This window comes from Balaenoptera physalus, assembly GCF_965194825.1.
Source record: "Balaenoptera physalus genome assembly, chromosome: 11".
In the NCBI taxonomy this organism is placed as follows: Eukaryota; Metazoa; Chordata; class Mammalia; order Artiodactyla; family Balaenopteridae; genus Balaenoptera; species Balaenoptera physalus.
Window position 1 is genome coordinate 89715075 of NC_138896.1, and position 26195 is coordinate 89741269.

General features: G+C 39.7%; 1 protein-coding gene across 4 annotated transcripts in view; it reads right to left on the reverse strand.

Moving 5' to 3' along the window:
- FRMD4B (FERM domain containing 4B) overlaps positions 1–26195 on the reverse strand; it is a 336744-nt gene that overhangs the window by 62878 nt on the left and 247671 nt on the right. For all 4 annotated transcript variants that reach the window (XM_082412128.1, XM_082412125.1, XM_082412126.1 and 1 more), the window contains 2 exons: positions 6482–6538; positions 5659–5681 (listed from right to left, as the gene is read on the reverse strand). In XM_082412128.1, coding sequence (XP_082268254.1) covers positions 5659–5681; positions 6482–6538 — 80 coding nt within the window. The remainder of the gene's footprint in view (positions 1–5658; positions 5682–6481; positions 6539–26195) is intronic.

A 26195-nucleotide genomic window follows, 5' to 3' on the forward strand; every position in this document is an offset into this window, starting at 1 on the left:
GAAACACTGTTTATGTGTCTTCTTCTGGGAGATCCGCCATGCACGTGAGCAGATTCAAACTTCATCGAAAAGAACTTTGTTTAGCTTTTAACCACGTATTTCCCACACTTATTTGTCTGCGGTTCCCTATGTGTTGTTATCTTGTTTGTTTATTCAACATAGCAACTCTAAACATCTGGTCAAGCCGTGGGGAAATGTTAAACCATAATATGGTAATATAAATATAATCCACACAAAATTTCTTAATCTCACTTGTAACGTGGGAATAATATTCCACCAACCTCATGGATGGAGACGACAATTAATGAGTTAATGTTTGTAAAACATGTAAAACAGCCTGACACGTAGAATTATTTACAAGTCATTAAAAATAAATGAAATATTAATGCGCTGAACTGATTAATAAAAGAACCTATTTGTATCCTTAAGTCAAACCTTAAAGTAGAGTCATGACACCGGGAGAGAGAAAAGCCATTTCTTAATAGGTTTTTCACAAAAGTGTTTTGCTGATTCATTAAAGCCCTGGCCTGAAATCAGACAGAAACGTTAAGCTTCTGTCAAGTCAGCCTTTTTTATTCTGCCAGCAAGGAAGGTAATGATTCTTACAACTTTGTGTTAGGATACGAAAAAGGAGACTCCTGACAAAGGTCCAGAGCGTGAGGCGTGGAGTCCTAATTGGGCCACTCTCTAAGCCATGTGACCTAGACAGTCAACTACTTACTCCCTCCAAAGCTGTTTCCTTCTCTGTAAAATGGGGATACCAGTAGTACCTGTCATCACAGGATTGGTGGAAAGGTTAAACATATTAACAATAATAATAGTAATACCAAGTAACAGAGACAAAGGAACTGAGTTCCAGAGAGGTTAGTTACCCACAGTAATACAGCAAGTGCCTGGGTAATTAAATTCCAAAGCTCTTGCCTTCACTCCTGCCTCCCCATTGATGTGAATAAGGACATACTCAGCACAGCACCTAGCCCACGGGAGCTGCTATTTTTATCATGGTAACTGATTTCAAAGGTCCCAGAAATGGAATGATATTTTAGAGCTTTAAGTGATCTAGAGGTGTAAGAGTAGGAGAAGTTCTTTAAAGTCTTTGGTTGTTCCCCCCCTCCCTTCATTAACTACTCTCAAGGCATCCAGAGAAGTTCCTCTCCCATGGGAAACAGCTGCTCCCAGTAGCACAGCTGTAAATTGTGAATTATTCCTTCCCATTTGAAGCTAGGTGACAATATGCCCTCATGGTGACCCAGTACTGAATTGTAAATTGTAGTCACTCACTCTTTCTTATAAGCAAAAAGTGCCCTAGTCACATACTTCCCTTAGTAATTCCCACCTTTCAGGATCTTAAAAAGAAAAGAAAATGCTTTGCTTTTACAAACTCATTTGTGGCTGGCTCAGTGATGAAACCTTGCCTCCTTGCCGTGTCAGCTTTCAGGAATCCTGTGTTTGTCTGTGTTGTGTTACCCGAGTAGCTTGTTATCTTTGCAGCTTAAGGGCTGACTTGGAAATTCAGGCTGTCAACTATTTAAAGAAAAAAGTCCCCATGCCACTATTTTAATTAACTTTCAGAGAGCAAGGTTTCCTACTGGTCATGATAATGTTAACTTAAAATACTCAAGGAAACAGGGCAGGAAACAAAATAGGGGAGGACTGTTGTTTTTAAAGGCATTCTAGGAAGAAGAGTTTGAGCAAAGCCATAAAGGCGAAATAGTGAAGGCATGTGAAGAAAAGAGAAGAGTATGTGAAGAAAAGAGAGGCAGGAACAGATATTAAGGAGTATGAGCTGTAGCGTGTAGGTTAAAATGTATAATACAGATTATGTGGGGCCTTGAATGCCAAGTTAGGGTTTTGGAAGATGGGTGTCTGTGCAATGAGAAACTGTAAGAGATGTCTGGAAGTCAACAACAATGATCGCATTTATGTCTTAGTAAGCTACCAGGGGGTTATGTGCAGGTGGTAGTATACAACGGAATCAGAACAGATCTGGGAACTTACTGGCTATGTGACATAGTCTCTTTGGCCCTAAAATTTCCATCTATTAATTTGTTAAATGGTGGTGATAACAACTGTGGTGGGAATTGAATGAAATCAGGCGTTGACTTTTAAAATAATGTCATAGAAAGCAGTCAAAGAAACAACACACACACACATACTTTTACAGTCCGGCTGAGTGGAGGAGACTAAGGGCTGAGCAAGCCAGCGTTCTGATAAAGACAAGGAAAGAAGGGAGCTGTCTGACAGATGGAGAAAAAGGTGGGAGGGAAAAGAGAAAATCCTTAGAGATGATTCAAGAGAGAATGGTGGTTATTCAAGGGGAGACAGTGGAGGAGGAGTTGGTCTGGGGGCTGGGATGGTGGCGGGTTCAGCTTTGGAAATTCTAAATTTGAGAAAGAAGAAGATATTCACAAGGAGTGGGTGGACCAGAGCAGCCTCAAGAATTAGGTGTTCAATCACTGTTTTAATTGAAAAAGCCACATTGCCCTGGTCTAGGAGGGTAATAATTGGGGACCTTTTCTGATCCACAATTAAACCTCAGTGAAGTTCTAAAAGCTAAGAGCTGCAGCCACTGACATGTAAACAAACAGAGAAGTGGAATTCAGAATTGCCACTGAGGTAGCCCTTGATAGAAAGTCAAATTCTCTGGAAGGAAGGCCCCTGCCTAAGCACCTCTGCATCCTCGTTGCCTAGATGGGTGCGGACCCATTTCAGGCATTTAGTAGATGTCACTGGATAAAGCTATGAAGTTTGTATAATTTTAGTTTAGCGGTATCAAGAATGCATAAATTCCATTTCAGCGCTTCATACTTTGCCTCCTTTGAGGAATTTCCCTTTGCTTGTTCCCCACCTGAGAAACATCACTTAAGAAAATAATCACAGGGACTTCCCTGGAGGTCCAGTGGTTAAGACTTCACCTTCCAATGCAGGGGGTGCGAGTTCGATCCCTGGTTGGGGAGCTAAGATCCCACATGCCTCCGGGCCAAAAAACCAAAACATAAAACAGAAGCAATATTGTAACAAGCTCAAAAAAGACTTTAAAAAATGGTCCAAATCAAAAAATCTTAAAAAAAAAAAAAAAAGAATCACAGACAACCCCAATCCCAACTACACACAGATGTTCATCAAAGCATTATTTATATCAGCAAAAAATGGGAAACAATTCATATTTAAGACAACAGGGGAGTGATAAATTATGTCCATCAATTTGATGGAATATGAAAGTGGCGACTGCAGGAACCGTTCTAAGTACTTTGTATATATTAATTCATTTAGTCATCATAGCAATTCTATGGGGTGTATACTATAAGTCCCATTTTACAGATGAGCAAACCGAGGCTTGGCGAGTTTAAATAACTTGTGCAAGATTATACAGGTAATAAGTGGCAGACCTGGGATTTGGGTGAGGCTTTCTGGTTCTAGTGTCTTTGCTCTGATCACTACACAACACTGCTGCATGGTATTTTTAAATTTTTGGCCTGATTTTCTTAAATTAGTTTTATAACAAAACTTTGGAGGAAAAATACACCCTCTCCATTCAGGGGAGGAGGAGATCAGATAGGGAAGGGGTGGTGACAGTCAACCAAAATTCTGCTTCCTTGTATACCCAATAACAAAAGTTCACATTTCCTATTCTTTCTTTCACCCTCATCAGCAATAACTAATGCTCGTAAAACAAACTGTAATCTACAAAGTCCTTAAACATCATTCGTAGCCTCAAAACTACCCTGCCAAGTCCCATTTTCCTTAATCCCAATTTACAGATGAGAAAACCGAGGCTGAGAATGGACAGAGGGCATTCAGGGTCACGGTGCTAGTTTCTTGATTCCTAGTCCCAAGCTCCTTCTACTACTCAGCGTGGTTTAGACAATTTCAAAACAGTGTCCTCCATTTCTTTAGTCTAGTAATCACTCAGGAAACCACCAGGAACACACTGAAATTAAGGAAAAGGATTGGTTTGGGCCTGGCCAGACTAACTCACCAACCTTGAAATCTTAGGGCTAAAACAACGTCTGTACTACCCAAGGACCATTCCTTCTAAGCCTTCTTCTGCCATAGGCAAGCGATCTTCCCTAAGGAAGGTTTGTGGAATCAATCTTTCTTTATGATTCTTTCCCCTGACATGTGATTACAGCTTCTTCAGACCCTCCTACATATCCCAAAAGCCTCTTCAGAGGTTGCCAAGAGATGGGACAGGATGATAATGATGAGGGCAATAATGATACTATAATAGTTAATAATAATAATAGCCAAAGTGTATAGAGAGCTTGCTACATGCCAGATACTGCCCTGGGCAATGTTTACATACAATTAATCTCACAACAGACCTACGAAGGAGGTGCCATTTTCCTGATGAGGAAATGAAGCTCAGAGGGTGTCCATCACACGCTTGACCGGGAGAAAGTGGGGGAGGAAGGGTTAGCGGTTCACAGACAGCAGAGGCTGAGCTGTTGGCTCAGAAGCCCTCATTTATAAATCAACTTCAGACTCACCCCCCACACGATGGAATTCCTCACATATCTGATCTTCCTAGGAAACATGGCTCCTCCAGGGAAGACAACAGTGGAGAACACAGCCGCTCTTGATGTTAATGATCTAGAGACTAATTTATCCTCTTTTCATGCCCTGACATTTTCTTTTAATTAAAAAAAGTTTGGTGTTCATTGATCTTTATGATTCCTTCAAAGCATATTTCCTAACCTAAAAAAATTAAAAAAAAATATAGCACAAAACAGAGCTAAAAGGAGAGTGTGCTGAGTGGATCATGGCGTGTTGAGTGGAAGCCTCAGTCATTCTACCACATTAAATGGGCAGATGTGGAAAGTGCTTGGAGTTTCTGAGGTGAAGCATGACTCCATGAGTGGACGTTTTCAAGCTTGGAAGGCATTACTTGGTTATCAGCCTGTTAAGGAGCACACTAGTCAAAGACTTGGCTGGGAATGAGTACTAGTTGATCTGTAAATAATCTACAGGTAAGGTTTACCAGCAGTGGAACATTAACACTGTAGAGGCGAGGCTTTGTGGGTCGTTGGCCCGTGAGCTGCTTCGAATTGGAGGTCTTGCCTCCACCTTTAACCCTTTCTACTACCCCAACCGCAACTATTGCATTAAAAGAACAGAATGGAGCAGATAGAGGGTGAATTCAAATATAAACACTCTGACGATTTGGCCAGTTAGGCAGTTAGAACCAGTAAGTGCCTCGGTGGCAACAATACAACTGTTAGGTCAAATATATGAAGGGTGAGGCCCCTTTAGGGCAGCTGCAAAAAGAAAGCCCCTATTAATCCCTTAACTAAGCAGCTGATGGATTTAATCTTTTTGTGCTTATGGTATAATTCTTCAAACACAGGATTATTGTAAGTTTAAAAAATCAGCACGGGCTACCCAAGTTTTTTATAGATTTCTTCATCTTGCTAACAGATGATGGAAAATAGAACTTTGGAGGACTTCTGAGTACAATCTGCTGTCACTCTGGCTTGGAAAGCTTCATTCCCGGATTCATTCACAAAAAGAATAGGTCTCTATTTGAAGAGGAAAGAGACCTCAGTCTCTCGCCTGGGGATCTACTTTCTTTTGATTTGCATCCATTGTTATTTAAAATAGCATTAAAAGATTCAGCTAGGGTTATTTTGCATAGTAATATCAGAAAAGGAACCATACCTGGTGTAATCCCCTTTGGCTTCCTGAAATAAAAAACAAAGATAGATGATCAATTTGTATTGATGTGGATTAAGCTAAAAGAATTTTACTCCCCATCATTTTCCCCTCTTAAAATGCCCGAGTTTTGTTTTGAAAACTTTTTCACAAGGAACACCTTCCCTACATATGACCCTGGAGAAGAAAGTGGCATTTAAGAAATCGCTATTACCCAATAATTATTTCTTGTTTTTAACAGAGGAGACAAATCTATCTGAAAAAGCATAGATGATTATTTCTCCTTTAATGTTTTGAAGATCACGAGATAAATGCTTGTCTTTCGGCGCAGCACACTTTTTAGTCTGGACTCAGACCGTTTAAACCATGACACAGGTAAATCAACACATGCCGTTTGTTTTCTTTTTTTAAACCAGCATGGAACACACTGGTTTTCCAGCTATGTGTGCCTTTAAGAATTAAAGGGCTCTTTAACTCCACCTCAAGAAAAAGTATACAAAAGTTACTAAATTTAAATGCAAATTACAGTTGTTGTAACAACTGCAGCCTCCCAAATTCAAGCCACCGGAGCTCTTTGCTAGCAATATGGTCTTAACTCTTCTTCCTCAGTGAAGTCTAAGTTTCATTTTCTTCTGAGACATATCACACTCTCGCTCATGCAAACTACACTAAAACAGAAAACGGTGGCTCACATTTTATACTGGCAAACAACCAGGAGGCTTTAAAAAGCCGTCAGCCACTGGCCCATGCAAAAGTTTCAGAAGTGCAGGCAGTTCACAAAACCCAACAAACAAAAGGAGCGGGTAAGAGGCAGTTTGTCAGTTCTTACCTGTAAAATAAGCGCCGCTAACCTGAAGATAGTTTCGCTGTCTACTTCGATTTGCCCCTGTCGGTGGAAAAGGAAAGCATCACTGAACACAGGCTGCCCTAGGTCGTAGCAAATGGCTGTGGAGTTGGGGAAGCTGTCACAGCTTGGTACCTTCAGTTTAGGATTGAACGCAGATCATACCATTGCAGGGGGAAGGGAGGGGGGCGTGGAGAGACGTATCCAGGGTTAAAGGGAAGCCACATTGTGTGTGTGTGTGAAGGAGAGAGAGAGAGTGCGTGCGCGCGCCAGCACTTTAATTAGCTGTGGGAAATTGTGTTTTGAGAGCAGTATTCTGGAAGGAACACACATGACTTTGAAACTGAAAATTAAGACAGCTTCTAAAATGAATAATTTTAACCTCTCCAAGTTCATTTTGAAGCTCTGATTTTCTTAGATTACTTTGTTCAGTGTTTTCCTGTGTCATAGCAGTTATTTTGGTACACACAATGCAAATATTATAAAAAATATAAGTTCTACTTCTGTGTCAATGAGACATTATTGAATTAATATTTATACTGTTATAGAGAAAATGTAAAGCCTTAAGAACCAGTTACAGGGCTTCCCTGGCGCAGTGGATAAGAATCTGCCTGCCAATGCAGGGGACATGGGTTCGATTCCTGGTCCGGGAAGATCCCGCATGCCGCGGAGCAGCTAAGCCCGTGTGCCACAACTACTGAGCCTGCGCTCTAGAGCCCACGAGCCACAACTACTGAGCCCGCGTGCCTAGAGCCCGTGCTCCTCAACAAGAGAAGCCACCGCAATGAGAAGCTCGCGCACCGCAACGAAGAGTAGCCCCCGCTCGCCACAACTAGAGAAAGCCCACACGCAGCAATGAAGACCCAATGCAGCCAAAAACAAATTAGTTAAAAAGAACCAGTTAGAGAAAATGCTTGAGACAAAAATTCTGTTGCTTTATACTGAAGTTTGATGAACCCTAATTTATCATTTTTCCATGATTTTATTTTATTTTTCCTATTTTTTAACATTTTCATTCCCAGTAGTAAATCTGGTACTCATTCGACCCTCCCCACCACCACTTTATTTATTTTTAAAATTTTATTTATTTAAAAAATTTATTTTATTTATTTATTTTATTTATTTTTGGCTGCATTGGGTCTTCGTTGCTGCACGCCAGCTTTCTGTAGTTGCAGCGAGCGGAGACTACTCTTCGTTGTGGTGCGCAGGCTTCTCATTGCGATGGCTTCTCTTGTTGTGGAGCACGGGCTCTAGGCGCGCGGGCTTCAGTAGTTGTAGCACGCAGGCTCAGTAGTTGTGGCTCATGGGCTCTAGAGCACAGGCTCAGTAGTTGTGGTGCACGGGCTTAGTTGCTCCATGTAATGTGGGCTCTTCCCGGACCAGGGATTGAACCCATGTCCCCTGCACTGGCAGGTGGATTCTTAACCATCGTGCCACCAGGGAAGCCCTCCGCTATTTTATTTTTTCAGCCTTTAAGATCCTAAAGAAAAATAGGAGTTTGAGGCTGTAACTAGCAGGAATACTTCTTCAGTTGCCTGGTACGGATGCGTAACTGTGTCGGGGTATTGCCTCTATCAATAACACTCACATGCACCTTCATTTATTTTGTTAAATGTGATGACATATGTAAATACCATTATTGCATTATGTGATAAATTACAACATTGAGTAGTAGAGCAGGGTCTCTATTAAAAAAAAATTTTTTTTTGGTGAGATGCTAGCTTGTAAGCATTAACACATGCTAAAATAATTCCATATAACGCCCTCCTTGCATAAATCCTGTATAATTAGTACTTGAAAGTGCATAGTGTTTAAGAACATGGGTCTGGAAATTGCCCTACACTTTTTTTTCTTTCTCCTTTCTACCTGTTGAATCTGAGCTGGAGAGTTTTCTAATTATATCAAGTGCATCAGTGGCGAGTAATTAAGTAGTTTTAAAGTAAATGCACACTAGGTAGGTTTATAGAAGCAGTTAGCTCAGTGAGAATTTCTGGAAGGTTTATGTTTTTCTCTCAAGTGGCCAAGTGATTTGACTGGGCTTCTCAAAAAAACAAGAACAACAACAACAACAAAAAACACCCAAAACTAGTAACAATAATTCTTTTAGAAGCCATAAAATAAAATAAACAAACCCCAAACCTGGGATATTAGAATGTCAGCAGTGATAATTACCTGTGTTTCCCTTATATTTCATCCTCCAACAACTAAGTATCCCTTCTGAAACCTGAGGCAGTGGATCTGCTTCAAAGTTTTTCGCTTCAAAAGCTGACAGGCCCAGAGCCTTGGAATTCAAAGCTCGCCTATAATCTCTAGAAACAGATTATAAAATCAAAGAGAAGCCAGGTTGATTGCAGAAATCAATTGCCCTCTGTCTTTCAGGCAAGAGACAGTCATTTTCTAATCTGGTGAAAGATGATGAAGCAGTTAATCCAACAAGTGAGGTGGGTGTTGATCGAGATTAAATTTTAGAAAAGCTAAATTCCTTATCTTCAAAGAAATAGAAACTCATGTGGGGCATGGGGGTGAGGGCTTCGCAGGGGAACTCAAGAACATGTTTGAGTTTAAATTAGACCTGAACTCGTTAAAGTCAAATTCGTCTTAAAATCAGAGAGAAGAGGCGAAGTGCGTTAGTTCAAATATTTATTTTTAAAAAACTGAAGATGAATAAAATATATTGAAAATTATTGCCAACTCCTCTGACACCCTGGGACCCCTTTGCCTCCTCAGAACCTTAGATGAGTCATTGGAACAATATTTTAGACACCAACTTTTCAGTTTAGTAAATTAAAAGACCTCAAACAGATACTCTTAAGGAAGTTGCCAAATATTTCTCTACATTGGAAGGGTCATCAAATATTAAAAATGCTGAAATGAGGAGCTAAAGCATGAAAAGTACCAGGCTCAGACAGCTCCAGGGGAGAGGGGAGGCAAATACGAAGCTTGCCTGGGGACTTTTTCACCTACACAAGTGGCCCCAACACAATTCTGGTGGAGGAAGGCAATGGTGGGATGGAACAGTAGGGCCTTTGAGAAATCTCGTTCCAGGAAGAGAGGAAAATGCGTGGTTTGGCAAAGCCCCACACTCTTTTACACGTCTTAGTCCCCACCTCACCTTTCAGTTAACCACTGTTCTGGAAATACAAGGCAACATATTTTAAGTTCTAAAACTGACTGTCAAGGTTACCTGACTTGTGCGTGGAGTTCACCAAACAATGGATCAATCAAGAATAATACTATTTTGCCTGGTTCTCAGTGATTTCATATGGTGCAATTAAGACTTATACAGAACTCTGGAGTTTCATGTCTGAAGGGTAAAACTTCTTTAGAAACTGCAGTCTGCTCTTGGATAGAACATTTCCTTTGCTTACAACCATGGCAACCGAGGTAACCTTATAGGTACTGGGCAAGCTAACACTTGAGAAAGGGATCACCTCAAAGACAGAGGTAATGGGATCCTTCAGTGGGTTTCCATGATTGTCAAGGATAAACAAAGAGAAGCAGAGGAGTGAATCAGGGGATGTGGCTGAATGCACAGAGGTAACGTGAAACAGTATCAAGTGCTGGTGCTATACTCCCAAAGCTCATTTAACTGGATTATGGATTCAATCACTAGGTCACTGGGTTCAGGCTCCACCTCGGACATCTCATTTTTGGTCCTTGACTTGTCGGCTCAGTTGACGAAGACATCATGCTAATGAGGTGAACTCTAGGTTTTGATTCCCAAGTAGGAAAGCAGAATAAAAGAAAGTTTTAGAACTTGAAAGGGACTTTTGTGAAAATATGACTCCTATGATTTTACAGATGATGGCACTGAGGATCAGGAGCAAGAAGTGTACTACTCAATCCTGCAGCACATGTTGACTCTGGACTCTTTCGACTTTACCGTGCTTTAATTGACTCCAGTGCAAATCTCACCAGGAATCTTCTAAAGACATGTAAAAATTGGAATCAGATAAGATCAGAAAAATGACTCCAAATGCCACCTCCACTGTTGGTAGGATAGTATGTCACCATCAAACATACACACTCATATAGAATGGGAAAACTATTTCTGAAGACCTATTCTGCATTTTCTGTATTGATGTATTGATAGTACTCCATGGAAACTTATTCTGCACTATAGCAATGAACATTAATAACTTGGTCACAAATACTTAGGATGGAGAACTACTTGACAAAATGTTGAGAAACCTCAGTTTGTTTCCAAGTCTACTACTAATCATCTATTTTAGGGTTAAGTCTACCAAAAAACAAAAACAAAAACAAAAACAAAAACAACCTGTAGAACACCAACAAAAAAAAGTAGAAGAAATGAAAGAGATAAAAAAAAATTACCATTTGCAACAGTCATAGTACTAATTGATTCAGGCAATACTCCTCAATAAATAAAAGCTATTGGGTGAAAGTTAGATGAGAAACAGAATATTTACATAATCACAAAGGATCTCTCCATAGGGGAGAATTAATTACAAAGGGGAAATGGTAACTTTTCAATTGTGAAACCTGACAGATACCATCTTAACCAAGGGATGAGATATCACCAATAATTGGGAAGACCAGCATCATGTGCCTCCTGATATGTTCTGAGAAGGATATAACTTCATCTATATACAGTGCTGTGCTGCTAAATGTAAATGTTTCACAACCAGAAATGGGGGAGGGGGTACAAGCTCTGATTTGTAGCATTTGTTGATTTCCATGGTGTGAACATTCCCACCATGGCTGATTTCAAGCTACCAGTATGATATTACAGAACGTGGAGCTGGGAAGAGATGTGAGAATTGGCTCTCATAGATGGTACTAACTGGTTCTAGCACACCACTGGGTAGTATTTCTGCCAAAAATACATCACTAGATCTAATCATGAGAAACCCTGAGACAAAAATCTGGCCCATACTCTTCAAAAATGTCTTGTGTGATGAATGCCAGAGAAAGGCTGAGGAACTGTTTGAAAGCAAAGGAGACTAAAGAGTTATAACAACTAAATGCAATGTGTTATCCTGGATCAAGAGGAAAAGTTGTTATAAAGGCACTACTGATACAACTGGATTGCATAATAGGCAATAGTGTAGGTTCAATGTTAAATGTTCTGAATGTGATCATTGTTATATGGGTAAGAGATGTCCTTTATTCTAAGAAAGATACCGTGAAACATTTAGGGGTAAACAGTGTAACTTACTCTCAAATGGTTCAGAAAAAAATTACACACATTTGGAGGTGGGGGAGACACAGAGAGAGCATGAGTACAAATGTGGAACATGTCAACAACTGGTGAATTTGGTTTGATAGACATACATTTTGTGTGTGTGTGTGTGTGTGTGTGTGTGTGCTATTCTTGCAACTCTTTTGTAAGTTTGAAATTATTTCAAAATAAAAAGTTTGTTAAAAAATTGATGTATTTTCTGGGAGGGCTGGATATCTATTTGTCTCGACTGCCTCGTACCCCAACCCCCTTTCTGAGCAGAATATCCCATTCTTTTGGAGAATTGCTTCTCTCCTTACTGGATCTAATGGAAATACAATCATCCTTCTGTGGGCAAGTGATGGAAGAGGGTTCAAAGACCTTCCTAGGGATTTTCCAGATTAGAACTAAGGGAAGAAAGCTCTCTCTCTCTGGGGGTGACATTGGGAAGATGTGAACCAGAGAGAATCAATGACTACAGATGGACAGAAAGGGGCTTCTTAACATTGGTAGTCAACTGTGTCCACTGCTGAGCTGGGCCAGACTTCAAAGTCTGGTTAAAGTTCAAAAATTGTCAAGAATGATGCCTTAGATGCTGCTTCTGTGCTCTCACCTTAGTTTACCAGTAAGCCTGCAAACAGTGCAAAGAACCAATGGGATAAGGACACAAATGAGTGAGTTGATACAGCTCCTGGGAGCCTCTCTAATACCTTCTGTGGACACACCTACATGGAAGGAAGACTCTGCCAGGCCAGAGAAGCCCAGAGCTATGGGCTGACTAGTTTTTATACAATTTGGCTGGGGGAGAGGCCACATCAACACTTAATACCTACCTACCATCTAACAAGGCAGCTCTTGCTAGGCCATAGAAACATACTTCCCTGGGCAATTTCCTATTTTCTAGGGGTTATCATGCCCCTAGAAGGCCAGGCCATAATTACTACACCTGCACTCCCTCCTCCCCCTATGTAAATGAGCTAGTACTTTCTCCTTTTCCATCCAAGCTAGTTGTGAGAGGCAATGTTTATGGAGGATGGTCTCAGTGAATACTACACATTCGTTCTTTCAGATCAGCATTTTGCAACCTCAGTACAGTTGACATTTTGAGTTAGATAATTCCTTACTGGGGGGAGGGGCTGTCCTGTGCACTGCAGGGTATTAAACAGCATTCCTGGCCTCTGCTCACTACAGTCCAGTAGCAGCCTCCTCACCAGCTGTGACAACCAAAAATGTCTCCGGAGATGGCCAAAGGGTTCCTTTTGGAATCCCAATTGAGAACCATTGCTCTAGATTCACTAAGTTTATTCTTGGATTAAGCTAGAATCATCAGAAACCTACAAAACTGAGCCATAAGGTTTCCCCAGGTAAAATTCCTTTTTTGGTATGATTTATTTATTTTATTTTATTTTTAAATTTATTTTTGGCTGCTTTGGATCTTTGCTGCTGCGCACAGGCTTTCTCTAGTTGCGGCGAGGGGGGTCTACTCTTCATTGCAGTGCATGGGCTTCTCACTGCGGTGGCTTCTCTTGTTGCGGAGCACGGGCTCTAGGCACGCGGGCTTCAGTAGTTGTGGCTCGCGGGCTCCGTAGTTGTGGCTCGCGGGCTTAGTTGCTCTGTGGCATGTGGGATCTTCCCAGACCAGGGATCGAACCTGTGTCCCCCACATTGGCAGGCGGATTCTTTTTTTTTTAATAAATTATTTTATTTAATTTTATTTATTTATTTTTTGGCTGCGTTGGGTCTTTGTTGTTGCACACGGGCTTTCTCTAGTTGTGGTGAGCGGGTGCTACTCTTAGTTGCAGTGCACACACTTCTCACTGCAGTGGCTTCTCCTTGTTGCGGAGCATGGGCTCTAGGCACACGGGCTTCAGTAGTTGTGGCACACGGGCTCCGTAGTTGTGGCTTGCAGGCTCTAGAGCGCAGGCTCAGTAGTTGTGGCGCATGGGCTTAGCTGCTCTGTGGCATGTGGGATCTTCCCGGACCAGGGCTCGAACCCGTGTCCCCTGCATTGGCAGGCGGATTCTTAACCACTGCGCCACCAGGGAAGCCTGGCAGGTGGATTCTTAACCACTGTGCCACCAGGGAAGCCCAAAACTGCTTTTTTGAAACTGTGTTCTGGCATCACTCCCTTGGCTTATGTTGAGAAACAACGTAAGAAACAACCCTCAGAAACTCATTATTTTAATAACTTTAGGTGTTTTGTTCAGGACATGGTTCATTACCTCATATAATATCCCTTTACAAGGACACATGGGAGCAGTTTCTGATTTTTAGGACCAGTGATGACTGTGTTCCTTCGAGCAGCTGCTTTGTTTTTACCTTAACGACCACTGTGCATTACGTAAGTGATCATAACTCCCTCTGAGCTTTGGCTCTTAAGAGAAGTTGAATTTCAAATTTGTGAGCTAAATGCTTTATACTCACCATGCTGAATTTTTAAAAAATATTTATTTATTTATTTGGCTGTGTCGGGCCTTAGTTGCGGCACGTGGGCTTAGTTGCCCCACGGCATGTGGGATCTTAGATCCCAGACCAGGGATCGAACCTGCATCCCCTGCATTGGAAGGAAGATTCTTAATCACTGGACCACCAGGGGAGTCCCATGCTGAACGTTTTATACTAACCTTAACCTTGGCAGCATCTAATTATTTCCACCTTTATTTTCTCACAGATTATTTGGATTTCGTCACTTAACATATTTTAGTGTTTTTTTTCCTTTTTATTGACGTATATATAGTAAAATGCACAACTCTTACTGTGCAGCTCGATGACTTTGATGTGTGTATATACTCATATAACCATCACCCGAATCAAGATATCAAATACACTTACTAATTTTTCATCTTAGGGAAATGTATATATTTTTATAAACCACATCATATCAAAAAAATTATTTTTGCTAATTAGAAAGGTGCAAAATTGTTTCAGTTTGCAATTTTTTGATTACTAACCAACTTGAGTATTTCCCTTGCAATTGCCTATTATTTGCTATTGCCTATCTGTGAAATGGCCCTTTGTTCACTTATCTACTTCAGAATTTATGTTTAACTTGAGCTACCAATATTAATGCTTTGTCTTGCTTATGGGGCAGAAACTGTGTCCTTCAATCTCATCCCCTCTGATGTGCTCTCTCCTCCTGTGAAGTCAGATTGGACTTGGGCCTCCCACACTGGAAGAATCTATGGGGCCTTGAGTAAGTAATTTTTGCTGAAATTCACTCAGTGCCTCCTCTGCAAAATGGGGAGTGATAATATTGAATTTACTGAGTTGTTTAGCACATAAAGTATAAAATATAAAGCATTTATCATGAAGGGTAGCCCCCAAAGACTCTCAATGTTATTCTCTCTGCACTGTTTACCATGTTGCTTCTTACATCCTCATATATCATTATATATATGGTTCTCTGCTTTGTTCTGGGACACTGTTCAATTTTTGTGTAGTTCCATAACATTTAATCATTCTCCCTTTATAATATGTCTCAGTATCTGATATGACAAAGGTTTTAACTTTCCATAATAATATTTGCCATTCTTTTCCATTTATGTTTTCAAAGAAATTTTTAAAATAATCTTGTCAAATTTTTTAAAAGATATAGTAATTTGCCTTCCTCTTTGGAACCATAATAAGTATCTATTGAAATTGCTCTATAGCGATCATAAAGTTTTATGATATACCATGGAGATCACACACATCCTGGTTTAGGATTAATAATAGGTCTTTTGTATTTTCCAACATAAATAGGGCACTTTTTTCATTCTATTAATCTGGTTATCATTGTGTAGGATATTATTTTTAGTGTATTTAACTTGTATTCAATTTCTTCACCAAAGCCAATAATGCCAATAAACTTTAGGTAATTTATTTCCATTTCCTAGGCACCTAGTGAAATTGTCTCCAAATAATATTTTGGTGCAGTTCTTTTCAGTGTATGGTGGTATAACTGATTGCACTGAATAAAGTAGACATTTTACTTAACACATCAAAACAGCGCTCCTCCCATACACTGCTGGTGGACCAACTTAACTTAGTTCTGGAATCACTTTTTGGCAAGGTCCACTAAAGTGTAACACACACATGCACTATGACCCAGCAATTTTGCTCCTAGGTATACACCTAATAGATATGTTTACAGATGTCCACTAAAGGGCAGGCACGTGGATCCTCATGGCAGCACTACTTATAATAACCAAATACTGCAAAGCTACCCAAATGCCCATTTATGTACATGAACTGTGGTATATTCATACTCTGGACTGCCATTCAGCAGGGAAAATGAATAAGCTGGCTGTAACGACACACAACAACATGAATGAATCTCAAAAACATAATTTGAGCAAAAGAAGCCATATATTAAAAAAGCATATACTGGGGCTTCCCTGGTGGCACAGTGGTTGAGAGTCTGCCTGCCAATGCAGGGGACACGGGTTCGAGCCCTGGTCTGGGAAGATCCCACATGCCGCGGAGCAACTAGTCCCGTGAGCCACAGCTACTGAGCCTGCGCGTCTGGAGCCTGTGCTCCGCAACAAGAGAGGCCGCGATAGTGAGAGGCCCGCGCACCGTGATGAAGAGTGGCCCCGCTTGCCACAACTAGAGAAAGCCCTCGCACAGAAACGAAGACCCAACACAGCCATAAATAAATAAATTAAAAAAAAAAAAAAAAAAAAAGCATATACTGTATAACTTCAGTTCTATAAAATACAAAGTCAGCCCAAACTAATAAATGCTATTAAAAGTCATGGTAGTGGGGGGATTAATGACTGGAAGAACATGCTAGGGGCTTCTCAGGTGCTGGTAATGTTTTGTTTCCTTGAGAGTGATACTAGTTGCACAGATGTGTTCAATCTGTGAAAGTTCATTCAGCTACACAATTACATTATATACACTTTTCCATGTGTATACTTCAATATAAAGTTAAGAAAACAAAACAAAACAAAACAGAGAACCACTAATCTTCCCTCAGCCTTTCCCATCTTACTGAATGTCAGTTTCATCCTAAGTTGCTTAGGTCCAAGATCTCCATGGTACCATTGGGCACAGAGTCGGGCAGTGCGCAACCTGTGCAACTGTATTTGGTGACCCTGTTTGCACCTTCTAATGCAGTATAACCTTATTTATCTTCTTTATTGTCTTTCTCCCTATCTACCATCACCTCTGCCTAATAGGTAAGCTCCTTAGGGCATGGGTTTTTACCTATTTTGACCCTAGCTACATCTCCAGGACCACTTGGCACACAGCAGGTACTCAAAACATTTGTAGAATATCAACTAAAAGAGTAGTGAAGGAAAATGTCGATGGGTGTATTATTATCTTTCCTTTTTGAAAAGGGAATGCTTCTTATGTTTCTTGATTCACTATACAGTTGATTTGCCTTGATTTTCAACTCAGAATAAGGAATCCCAGGAATTCTGAACTATGAGAACATAGCTCAGGCTTTATCAGCTATGGAAACTGTTAGCATAGTACCTAGTTATCAAGGAGATACATATATATATGTGTATATATATATATATATATATATATATATATATATATACATATATATGCAAGAATATATATATATGCAAACTTATCAAAAAATCTTTTACCTTTCTGGCATCACTTTGTAAAAATGTAAAAGGAAAATAATATATCTGTCCCCCAACTTCACGGAGTTTTGAGGAAAAAAAGAAAAATGAGCTATAAAGATGCTTTCAAAAACTAAAAAGCATTACAAGAAGAGCAAACAAGTACAGGTGTTTTTGTGGGTGTGTATCACGTTTCAAAGATATAAGCAGTGGGATCAAAGTATCTGGACAGACTGCTTCTCAGAAACTTGATCACAATGAACATGGGAACAAAGGGAAAGAGAAAGTTTACAAATTAGTGTTTGGTTGTGGGAGGATAACACAAGTGAATATACAGATATGGAAATGAGAAAGAAGGGAAAATGAATCAGATCATCTTTTCTCAAGGTGGAGCCCAGGTATGGTTTGTGCAATGCATGTTGTTTTTTGGTGGACAGGTAGCGCATATTTTTGTTCTTGGGATGAAGTTCCAACTAGTTTACATAGAAACCAGACCTTGGTTTCTAGACAGCATTCTCCACTGAAAGGAAAAATGGCTGATTCCAAGGCTATGGTAGTGGGAGCCTTTAGAGCATCCAAATGAATGAGAGAAGGGATTATAATATATTGAATAAAAAGAAATCAAAGAGTCCATGTTGATAATAAAAAACATTTTTTAAAAAGATGGAGAAGAAGGGAAAATTATTCTTTACCCATGAATGCTAAGAAAGGTTGAAGGTGATAGAATTAGCAAATCACCATTTACAATCACCATATACCACAGTACTAACCATAGTACTAACTGGCTTAGCCAAGATCACCACTGGAGACCAAGACCATTGGATCAAAGATTGTTGGGAAACAGGATGGTCAAATAGTCTCAAAGTGTTGACTCCAGACAAGTTGTTAATTACAAAGTGGAAAAGATGAAGAGAAATCTGGTAGATACCACCTTAACCAAAAACAACGCTTACTGACGTTGCAAGCCTCCCTGTGAGACACACTGAGGAGGACCCAACATCACTTATGTAGTATTCTTGCCACAAGGAAATTATATTAGACTAGTGGCTCTGAAACGTCATTGTATAGCAGAGTTACCCTAAAGCCACTGACGAATAGAGAGACCCAGGCTCACTGAAGTAGTATAGGGTGAAACAGGGCAGGTTGTGGGTCTCTGTAGTTTCACCAAGTTCCCTAATGATTCTAAGATGTGGCCAACACAATACATGTTTGGAATCACTGAATTAGACAACTCCATATTTCACAAATTGAGAGACCTTCTACAAGGCAAATGGCCTATACTCTCAAAAAATACCAATGTAAGAAAAGCCAAGGAAAGACTGGACATCTGTTTCCCATTATGGAGACTATGGAGTCATGACAACTAAAACCAATGTGTGATCCTAGATGGATCCTGGACCAGAAAAGGAAAACAAACAAACACCAAACTAACTCAAAAGCTAATTATTGAGACAATATGAAAAATGTGAATGGGAACTTTATATCAGATACATACAATTTGTGAAATATGATATTAATCTCATAAAACTCTAAACTCCACATGGGCAGAGATCTAAGTCACCACTGTACACACAGCACCTATGTAGTGCCTAGCACATAGCGGACATTCAATAAATATTTTTAAATGAATTAATCTATGCTTAAAAAAACACAAAAACCTTTTGATAACAAGGTTCTACCAGATGATGCTACAAAAATATCATCAGAGCTATGAGTCTTCTTCCATCCAATTCTTTGTACTTCGCCCCTATTCTGAGATCTGGAGGCTCTGCTTTATTTCTTTTGATCCCAGGAAGAACGGTATTGTCACGTGGCCAAATATCAGAGACACTGGCTCCACCATTCTGCCAGTATCTGAATCCTTGTAATAAACTCTTGCACCAACATGGTTGCAAAGCAAGGGAGTGAATGTTTATGAGACTGCTCTGAAAATGAGAGGTGTGGTGATCTCCAGCCAAGTCATTAAGGGATGCAAGAAGGGGAGCCTAAATAGGTCAGGTTCCACTAATAAGCATGGAGGTTCCAAGGCAGCCACATCTGATAAATAGGAGGTGAGACAACTGGAGAACAGATGAATAACTGTCACTAGACACTGAGAACCCAGCTCTCTACTTTTCTACTTACCTATATTCGTTATTAGATTACATACACAGCAGAATTTAATTACAGCATTCTAATTGCTTAAATGCACCCTGGCACCAATTTATGATTATAATTTGAATTTGTAGCAGCGGAGTGTCCTGAAGAAAAACTAGTCATATTAAAAAAAAAAAAAAAGTGCAAGGTGCTTACAAGATAATCAAGGATGATTAGAGGGAGAAAAGGATGAATCACGAGAAAGAAGAGAAGGTTACGGTCATGATGTTAAAATGAATCTTCTGAATAAAGAAGCACTGTTAAAGTTAGTATCCTAGCCTAACATCCTAGATGCTTTTTGCATCTAGGAGTAAATATGCAATGATACTTTTATTTTTAGGACTATTGTGCATCCATTTGATTGGGCCTCCTGTTTATCATTTTTTTTCCAATAGCGTATACCACATTTAAAATGTTTTCACCAACATTCTCCCTTTATGCCATAATAGTGGTTATTTATGCCCAAGTACTTCTTATAAATGAGAACGTCGTATAATAGTCCTCTTGGGAATTTTGGAAGAATATTATCAATAACAACAACAATAAAAACGAGAACACTTAAGTGCTAACTATCTGTTCCAAGAGGCTGACGTATATTAATTCATTGAATCCTCAGGACAACCTTATGAGGAGGTATTACTACCTCACTTCACAGGTGAGGACTGAAATTAGGAGATTACAGTAGATGACTACTTAAGGCCACTGACTCTCTTAGTGGTGCTACCAGGGTTCAAGCTGGGACCACCTCTCCATAGTCCCCCAGCTCTTTGCCATGTCATGCATTGAGCCATATTTTGGTCTCTCCAAGGAGTGAACAAAACAATCTTGGTTGGTGTCCAACACCCATGAAATACTTACTGACTTCACTTCAGCTGGGAGGTAAATTGTACTCTTATAGCATATATTGCATGTGTTCTTAGTAAATTTAAATTGTAACTGTTTGTGGCCAATTCAACAGGTTTAGCTGAAATGGGTAACTTGGTCTATTTCCCAATGAATCTATATTGTAAAACATTAATATTAGGCCTCCTTAATTATGAAATGGCAGTCTTCCGTTCAATTTCTTCTTTCTGAAAAATACAAAGATAGCTTTTCAAACCTCCTCCTTAGGCCTCTTAAGCATGTGTAACACGGCAGAAAGGCGAATGACATGTGCTTCTAGTATGGGTTGAAAAAACAGATGACAAATAGATGGCAGATGATAGATGGACAGGTAAATGGATGGGTGTACAGAGAGAGAGAGTGGGTGTGGGTAAATTAGTGTTTAGAAGTTTCTTTGCCATGTTCCTTTTGAAGTACAAGATTTGAATCTTCAAGGATGTCCACTTAAGCATTTTCAAAAGCAGGAAACATATAAAGAAATTTGATTTCTATAATAAATTGAGAAAATATCTTCCAGAGTCTTTTCATCCTTTCCTAGATTTTAAGATATTGTATTTTCAGCTGAATTGACCATCTACCTCGTCCTCCCTCCATCCAAGCATTTATCATACTACTTTTATGACTTTTTTTTGGAGTGACAATTTAGCTGTAATGATATTCTGATAGCCTCTTTCTGAGATGACGATCTACCAAAAGTATCAGTACTGGGTTTAAATGTTTTAAGGTAATTCATGTTAAATGGCACCATTATGAAATACAAGTATTCCAACTGGATGTTTAGTAGCTCTGTTCAACGTATTCAACAAATATTCGAGTGCCTTCTTGTGCTGGCAATACATCAGTGAACAAATGATTCATTCTCTGTAAATTTACTCCGGGTAGTGCCAACTAGAGTGCATTCTCCTTGTTCTCTAAGACCATGTCCCTTTGCCTTTCGGTGGGCCTTGATTTTTTCATCTGAGGACCCAACAATTTCCCCTTTAGCACCTCAGGGAGGTAGTAAAGGCAAACGAAACAGCACATGGGGGCTTCCCGGGTGGCGCAGTGGTTGAGAGTCTGCCTTCCAATGCAGGGGACGCGGGTTCGAGCCCTGGTCTGGGAAGATCCCACATGCCGCGGAGCGACTGGGCCCGTGAGCCACAACTACTGACCCTGCGCATCTGGAGCCTGTGCTCTGCAACAAGAGAGGCCGCGATAGTGAGAGGCCTGCGCACCGCGATGAAGAGTGGCCCCCGCCTGCTGCAACTGGAGAAAGCCCTCTCACAGAAACAAAGACCCAACACAGCCAAAAATAAATAAATAAAATAAATTTAAAAAAAAAATAATAATAATAATTTTTTAAAAAACAGCACATGGGACAGGTCCCTGAGGATTACAACTGGCATGTGTTATAAGCTATTATTATGAAAACTTGGATTCTCACACATGCACAAGGCAGCACAGATCTAAATGCTCATGGTTTAAGACACACATAATTTCAATATTAGGAAAACACAGAAGGAAAACCACATGAAGCAGGGAAGCTGAAGTACTGATTATGAAACTCTCAATAGCCCTTTAAAATATGGCATTCGATTCCTTTGTTCCACACGGATTGGCTAGTCTTCAAACCAACTCTGATGTTTAGCTTAGTGACTTCACTGTGTCAATATCTACGGCTACTTATTACCAGAAGGCACGCTCACCTGTGTAGACAGAACTTACAGCCTGCAAAATTCAATTTCTGTTACTGACCCTTTAAATAATTTCAGCACCTTGAAATGAGTTTGAGGATTAAAATACACACCCATACACACACATTCACCTAGACAAACACTCTCAAATCCCACATACTAGAACTCGGCCAGGTTAGCAGATATACTGAATATATTTTATCCTTGGTAACCATTCAAACTGTCGGTTGTTGCACTACATGGAATAATTCCAGGACAAGAACCATGAATGCGGTGCTGACAGTAATGGATTGGTTACAGAGGAATACGCTTCATGTTGTATTAGTTTAAATCGAGCTGAGACTAATTCCTCTCTTTTAAGGCACTGTAAACAGGGATAATAATAGGTCTTACCATGAATGTGTACTTTTATAAAGTCTCTTTGTCATGAACAGGCAGCTGAACAGTATTAAATTAGCAAATATCTTTCTAGATTTTAGGAGCATGTTTCCCTCTCACAAAAGTCACATGATTGTTTCAGGACCTCATTACTGACTTTTGGGATGATTCATTTCTCCAATTTTTCTTCCACTCCTGCTTCGTTGCTGCCTATATGGTAACTCTGGCTTTAGTAAGAAGGAAAAGGGAAAGCCAATGATATTCAGATAGTTTGGTTGAATGGTTGGGGTAGAAGAATATATTGGAAGATTTGGCTAAAATGAGGTTTTAAGATTAAGTGGACTCCCTCTGCATACACTTGCAATGCCTTTCCATCCTAAAGGCAATCGAATGTTGATGACTTATTTCCTTGAAATTCCAAGAAAAGCTGTTTGAATCTAAGAGCAGAGAAGTATGCCAACCTATCCTTGTAGCCGATTTTACAGCAATTCTCCTAAATGTCTCCAAAAAGTATTTACAGTGAATAAAGCAGCAAAGGTTACAGTACATATGCTGAGACTCCTGTGCTTTAAAATCCGACCATGCGATGCCCCAAATGGTATTTCAACAGGTTCAGTATATGAAATTTCAAGGTTACAAGTACAATATCAACTCTGGAAAACTGAATGTAGGAACACTAGCTCCATCTTAGGTAATGAAAACAAAATAAGATTGAAAGCTGAAAGAGTCTAATTTTAAGGTGGTTACTCAGAACTTATTTTCAATTTGGCTCAACCTTTTCACAAGCCCATTTTGCAAAATTTGATCAATTTAGTTGTGCGTGTAAGCTACATTTACTTTGCTCACTTGACAAATATTTACCGAGGGTCTATAGTGTATGCCTGTCTCTGTGCCAGTGGCTGGGACGTAAAGCTAACACTGATCCCAAGGAATTAGTCCAGTTGCGGGGTGGCAGGTATATAAGCAAGCAAGTCAACGCTATGGGAAGAGAGCTAGAGAAGTATTTAGAGGGTACTTTCGGGATTGGAGGAACTTAATTCCTTTAGGATATGGTTGGTGGTGGTACACAGGGAAGGAAAGAATTTGTTAAGGGCAGGGGACTTTGGAGCTGAGTTCAGAAGGATGAGTGGAAATTTACCAGAGGGAAACGAAGGGAGAGAGAAAAGCATTCAGCAGAGAAAGAAGAACATGAAAAAGAGAAAGACATTCAGCGCAGGGATAAATATATTAAAAGGCATGGAAGCTTGAGAAAGCTGGTATTAATCAGGGAATGAGGAATTATTTCAGTATGAACATGGTGAGTGCGGAGGAGGCTAGAGTGACGAGCTGGGGCTTGTGTGTCCTATGAGGGAGCGTCATATGTCAGAGTAGTAGTAATAATAGTAAAAATATTAATAGCAAAACAGCGTCTGCTCATGGAAAAGACTCTGACAAGTACAGGTTTCTGGTAACTGACTGTACTGCTGAACTGAATGAATAAGCATTTTCAGAACTCTAATGAAAAACTGATGAACTCATAAAAGTGCTAACAAAAGATCAAGATGAAAAAAAATTAATTACATGGGACTGAGTGAACTGATGAGGATGATTATAATTTTTGTGACTTTCTGTTTGAATTAAAAAAAAAAAAATCCCACAAGGACTCAGAGGCAAAAAATATACAAATCAATTTTCACTGCAAAGTAAAGGAGCTGTTACAGTGGAGGATTACTGGACTGAATGTCAATATTATGACATAGTATGAGTGTGTTTCGCGTTTGGTAATTGCAATCATTGTTGCTTTTGTTGTGGTCATCCATTTACAATGCTTGGTGTCAGTCTATTTATCTCTTGTAAAAATAAAATACAGTGTGTGTGTGTGAAAAAAAAAAAAGAAGTCACCCAGAATTGGCCTAAATCAATCAATCAAAAAAAAAAAAAAACAGTGTCTGCTTCAGACACTCTTCTGTCTACCTCGTATATATTAACTCACTCATTGTAGTAGGAACTATGATCCCCACTCTACAGTCAATAAAACTGAGGCTAAAAATGTAAGTAACATGCCCAGGTTAGAGCCAAAGCCATGTGTTTGAACCCAGACTTCCTGGTTTCAGTCGAACCTTTCCCCCACTGCACTATACTGCCTCTGTAGGTAGCAGGGGCTAAGACATTAAACACGGGGGATACAAGGTCTTGTTGATTTTATGTTCTGAAAGGCCTCAATCCTGCCATCCATTCATTCATTCTTTAATTATTCGCTCGTTCACTTAAGCAACCTTTTACCTAACATCTAGGTCCTAGATACTCCAACGTATAAAAAACCTGGTCCCTACCCGCAATGTGCGAGTTTATCTTTAATGAAATAAAAATGTGAATTTTCAAAGCAATCCAGCAATCCTTCCCCATCTTGCATCCTGGTTCTTGCAAGAACACATAGAAAATAGGAAGAAAAGTGGATAGATGAGGTCAACGTAGCCAAAATACCTAAAAAGTTAAAAGTCTAACACAGTATAAAATGCAGGCAGCAATTGATCTCAGCCAACAAAAATACATACTTCAAAGAAAGAAATAGGTCAAACTAATACAATTAATGCATCAGTAGTAGGATTATGGATCAATTCCTTTTTTAGATTTTTTTTGTCCTTTCCTGTATTTTCTAAATGTTCTACAATCAAGTATTATTTTTACAATCAGAAAAAAACATTCTGTCAGTTGTCATTAAGAGTAGACCTTTTGGGGCTTCCCTGGTGGCACAGTGGTTGAGAATCTGCCTGCCAATGCAGGGGACACGGGTTCGAGCCCTGGTAAGGGAAGATCCCACATGCCGCGGAGCAACTAGGCCCGTGAGCCACAACTACTGAGCCTGCGCATCTGGAGCCTGTGCTCCGCAACAAGAGAGGCCGCGACACTGAGAGGCCCGCACACCGTGATGAAGAGTGGCCCCCGCTTGCCGCAACTAGAGAAAGCCCTCGCACAGAAACGAAGACCCAACACCCACAGCCAGAAATAAATTTAAAACAAACAAACAAACAAACAAAAACAAGCTAAAAAAAAAAAGAGTAGACCTTTTGCTTTTTTAGATAAAGCAATTAGGAATTTTCAGCTTCCACTTAGCTTTGTCCAGTGAGAAAGACGACTGAGTATTTTTCTAATGGAGGGAGAGCAATCAACACAATGTTTTTATTCTCTTCATACAGCTTCAAAGAGGTAAAGTTTAATGAATACATTGATTATTTTTGTCTCTATTTTTCTGATATAAAATGAATGCAAGTATCCTATTTAAAAAATTTTAGAAAAGCATTACTCAGAAAGCAAAAGTCTTTCCATAATCTCACTCTCAGAGATAATAAAAATTTATACTATGCAATATATTTTTCTATTTTTCCTATAAGTACATTTTATACACACACACACACATATATATAAGCAAATAAAGTTAAAGACAATTATACTATATTTACTGTTCTGTAGCTTGGTTCTTTTTAAACTTAACAATGCAATTTCGGGACTTCCCTGGCAGTCCAGTGGTTAGGACTCTGTGCTCACTGCCAGGGCCCAGGTTCAATCCCTGGTCAGGGAACTAAGATCCCGCAAGCCACACAGTGCGGCCAAAAAAATAAAAGAGAGTAAGCAGATGAAGACACTAAAACAATTATTATAACTGTAGCCCATATGTTAAAAAAGTTAAGTAGCCACAGGCAAGATTTTAAAAAGATCCAAATCTAAAACTTCTAAAGATAAAAACTTCAATATACAGGGTGGGATAAATGGCAGAATAAATTCCAAGAGAAAAGATGAATAAAATTGAAGATACTGCAATAGAAATTATCAAAGTAAAACACAAAAAGAAAGAAATAAATAAAAAGAAAAGAGCATCACTTAGCTGTGGGATAACTTTAGGTGGC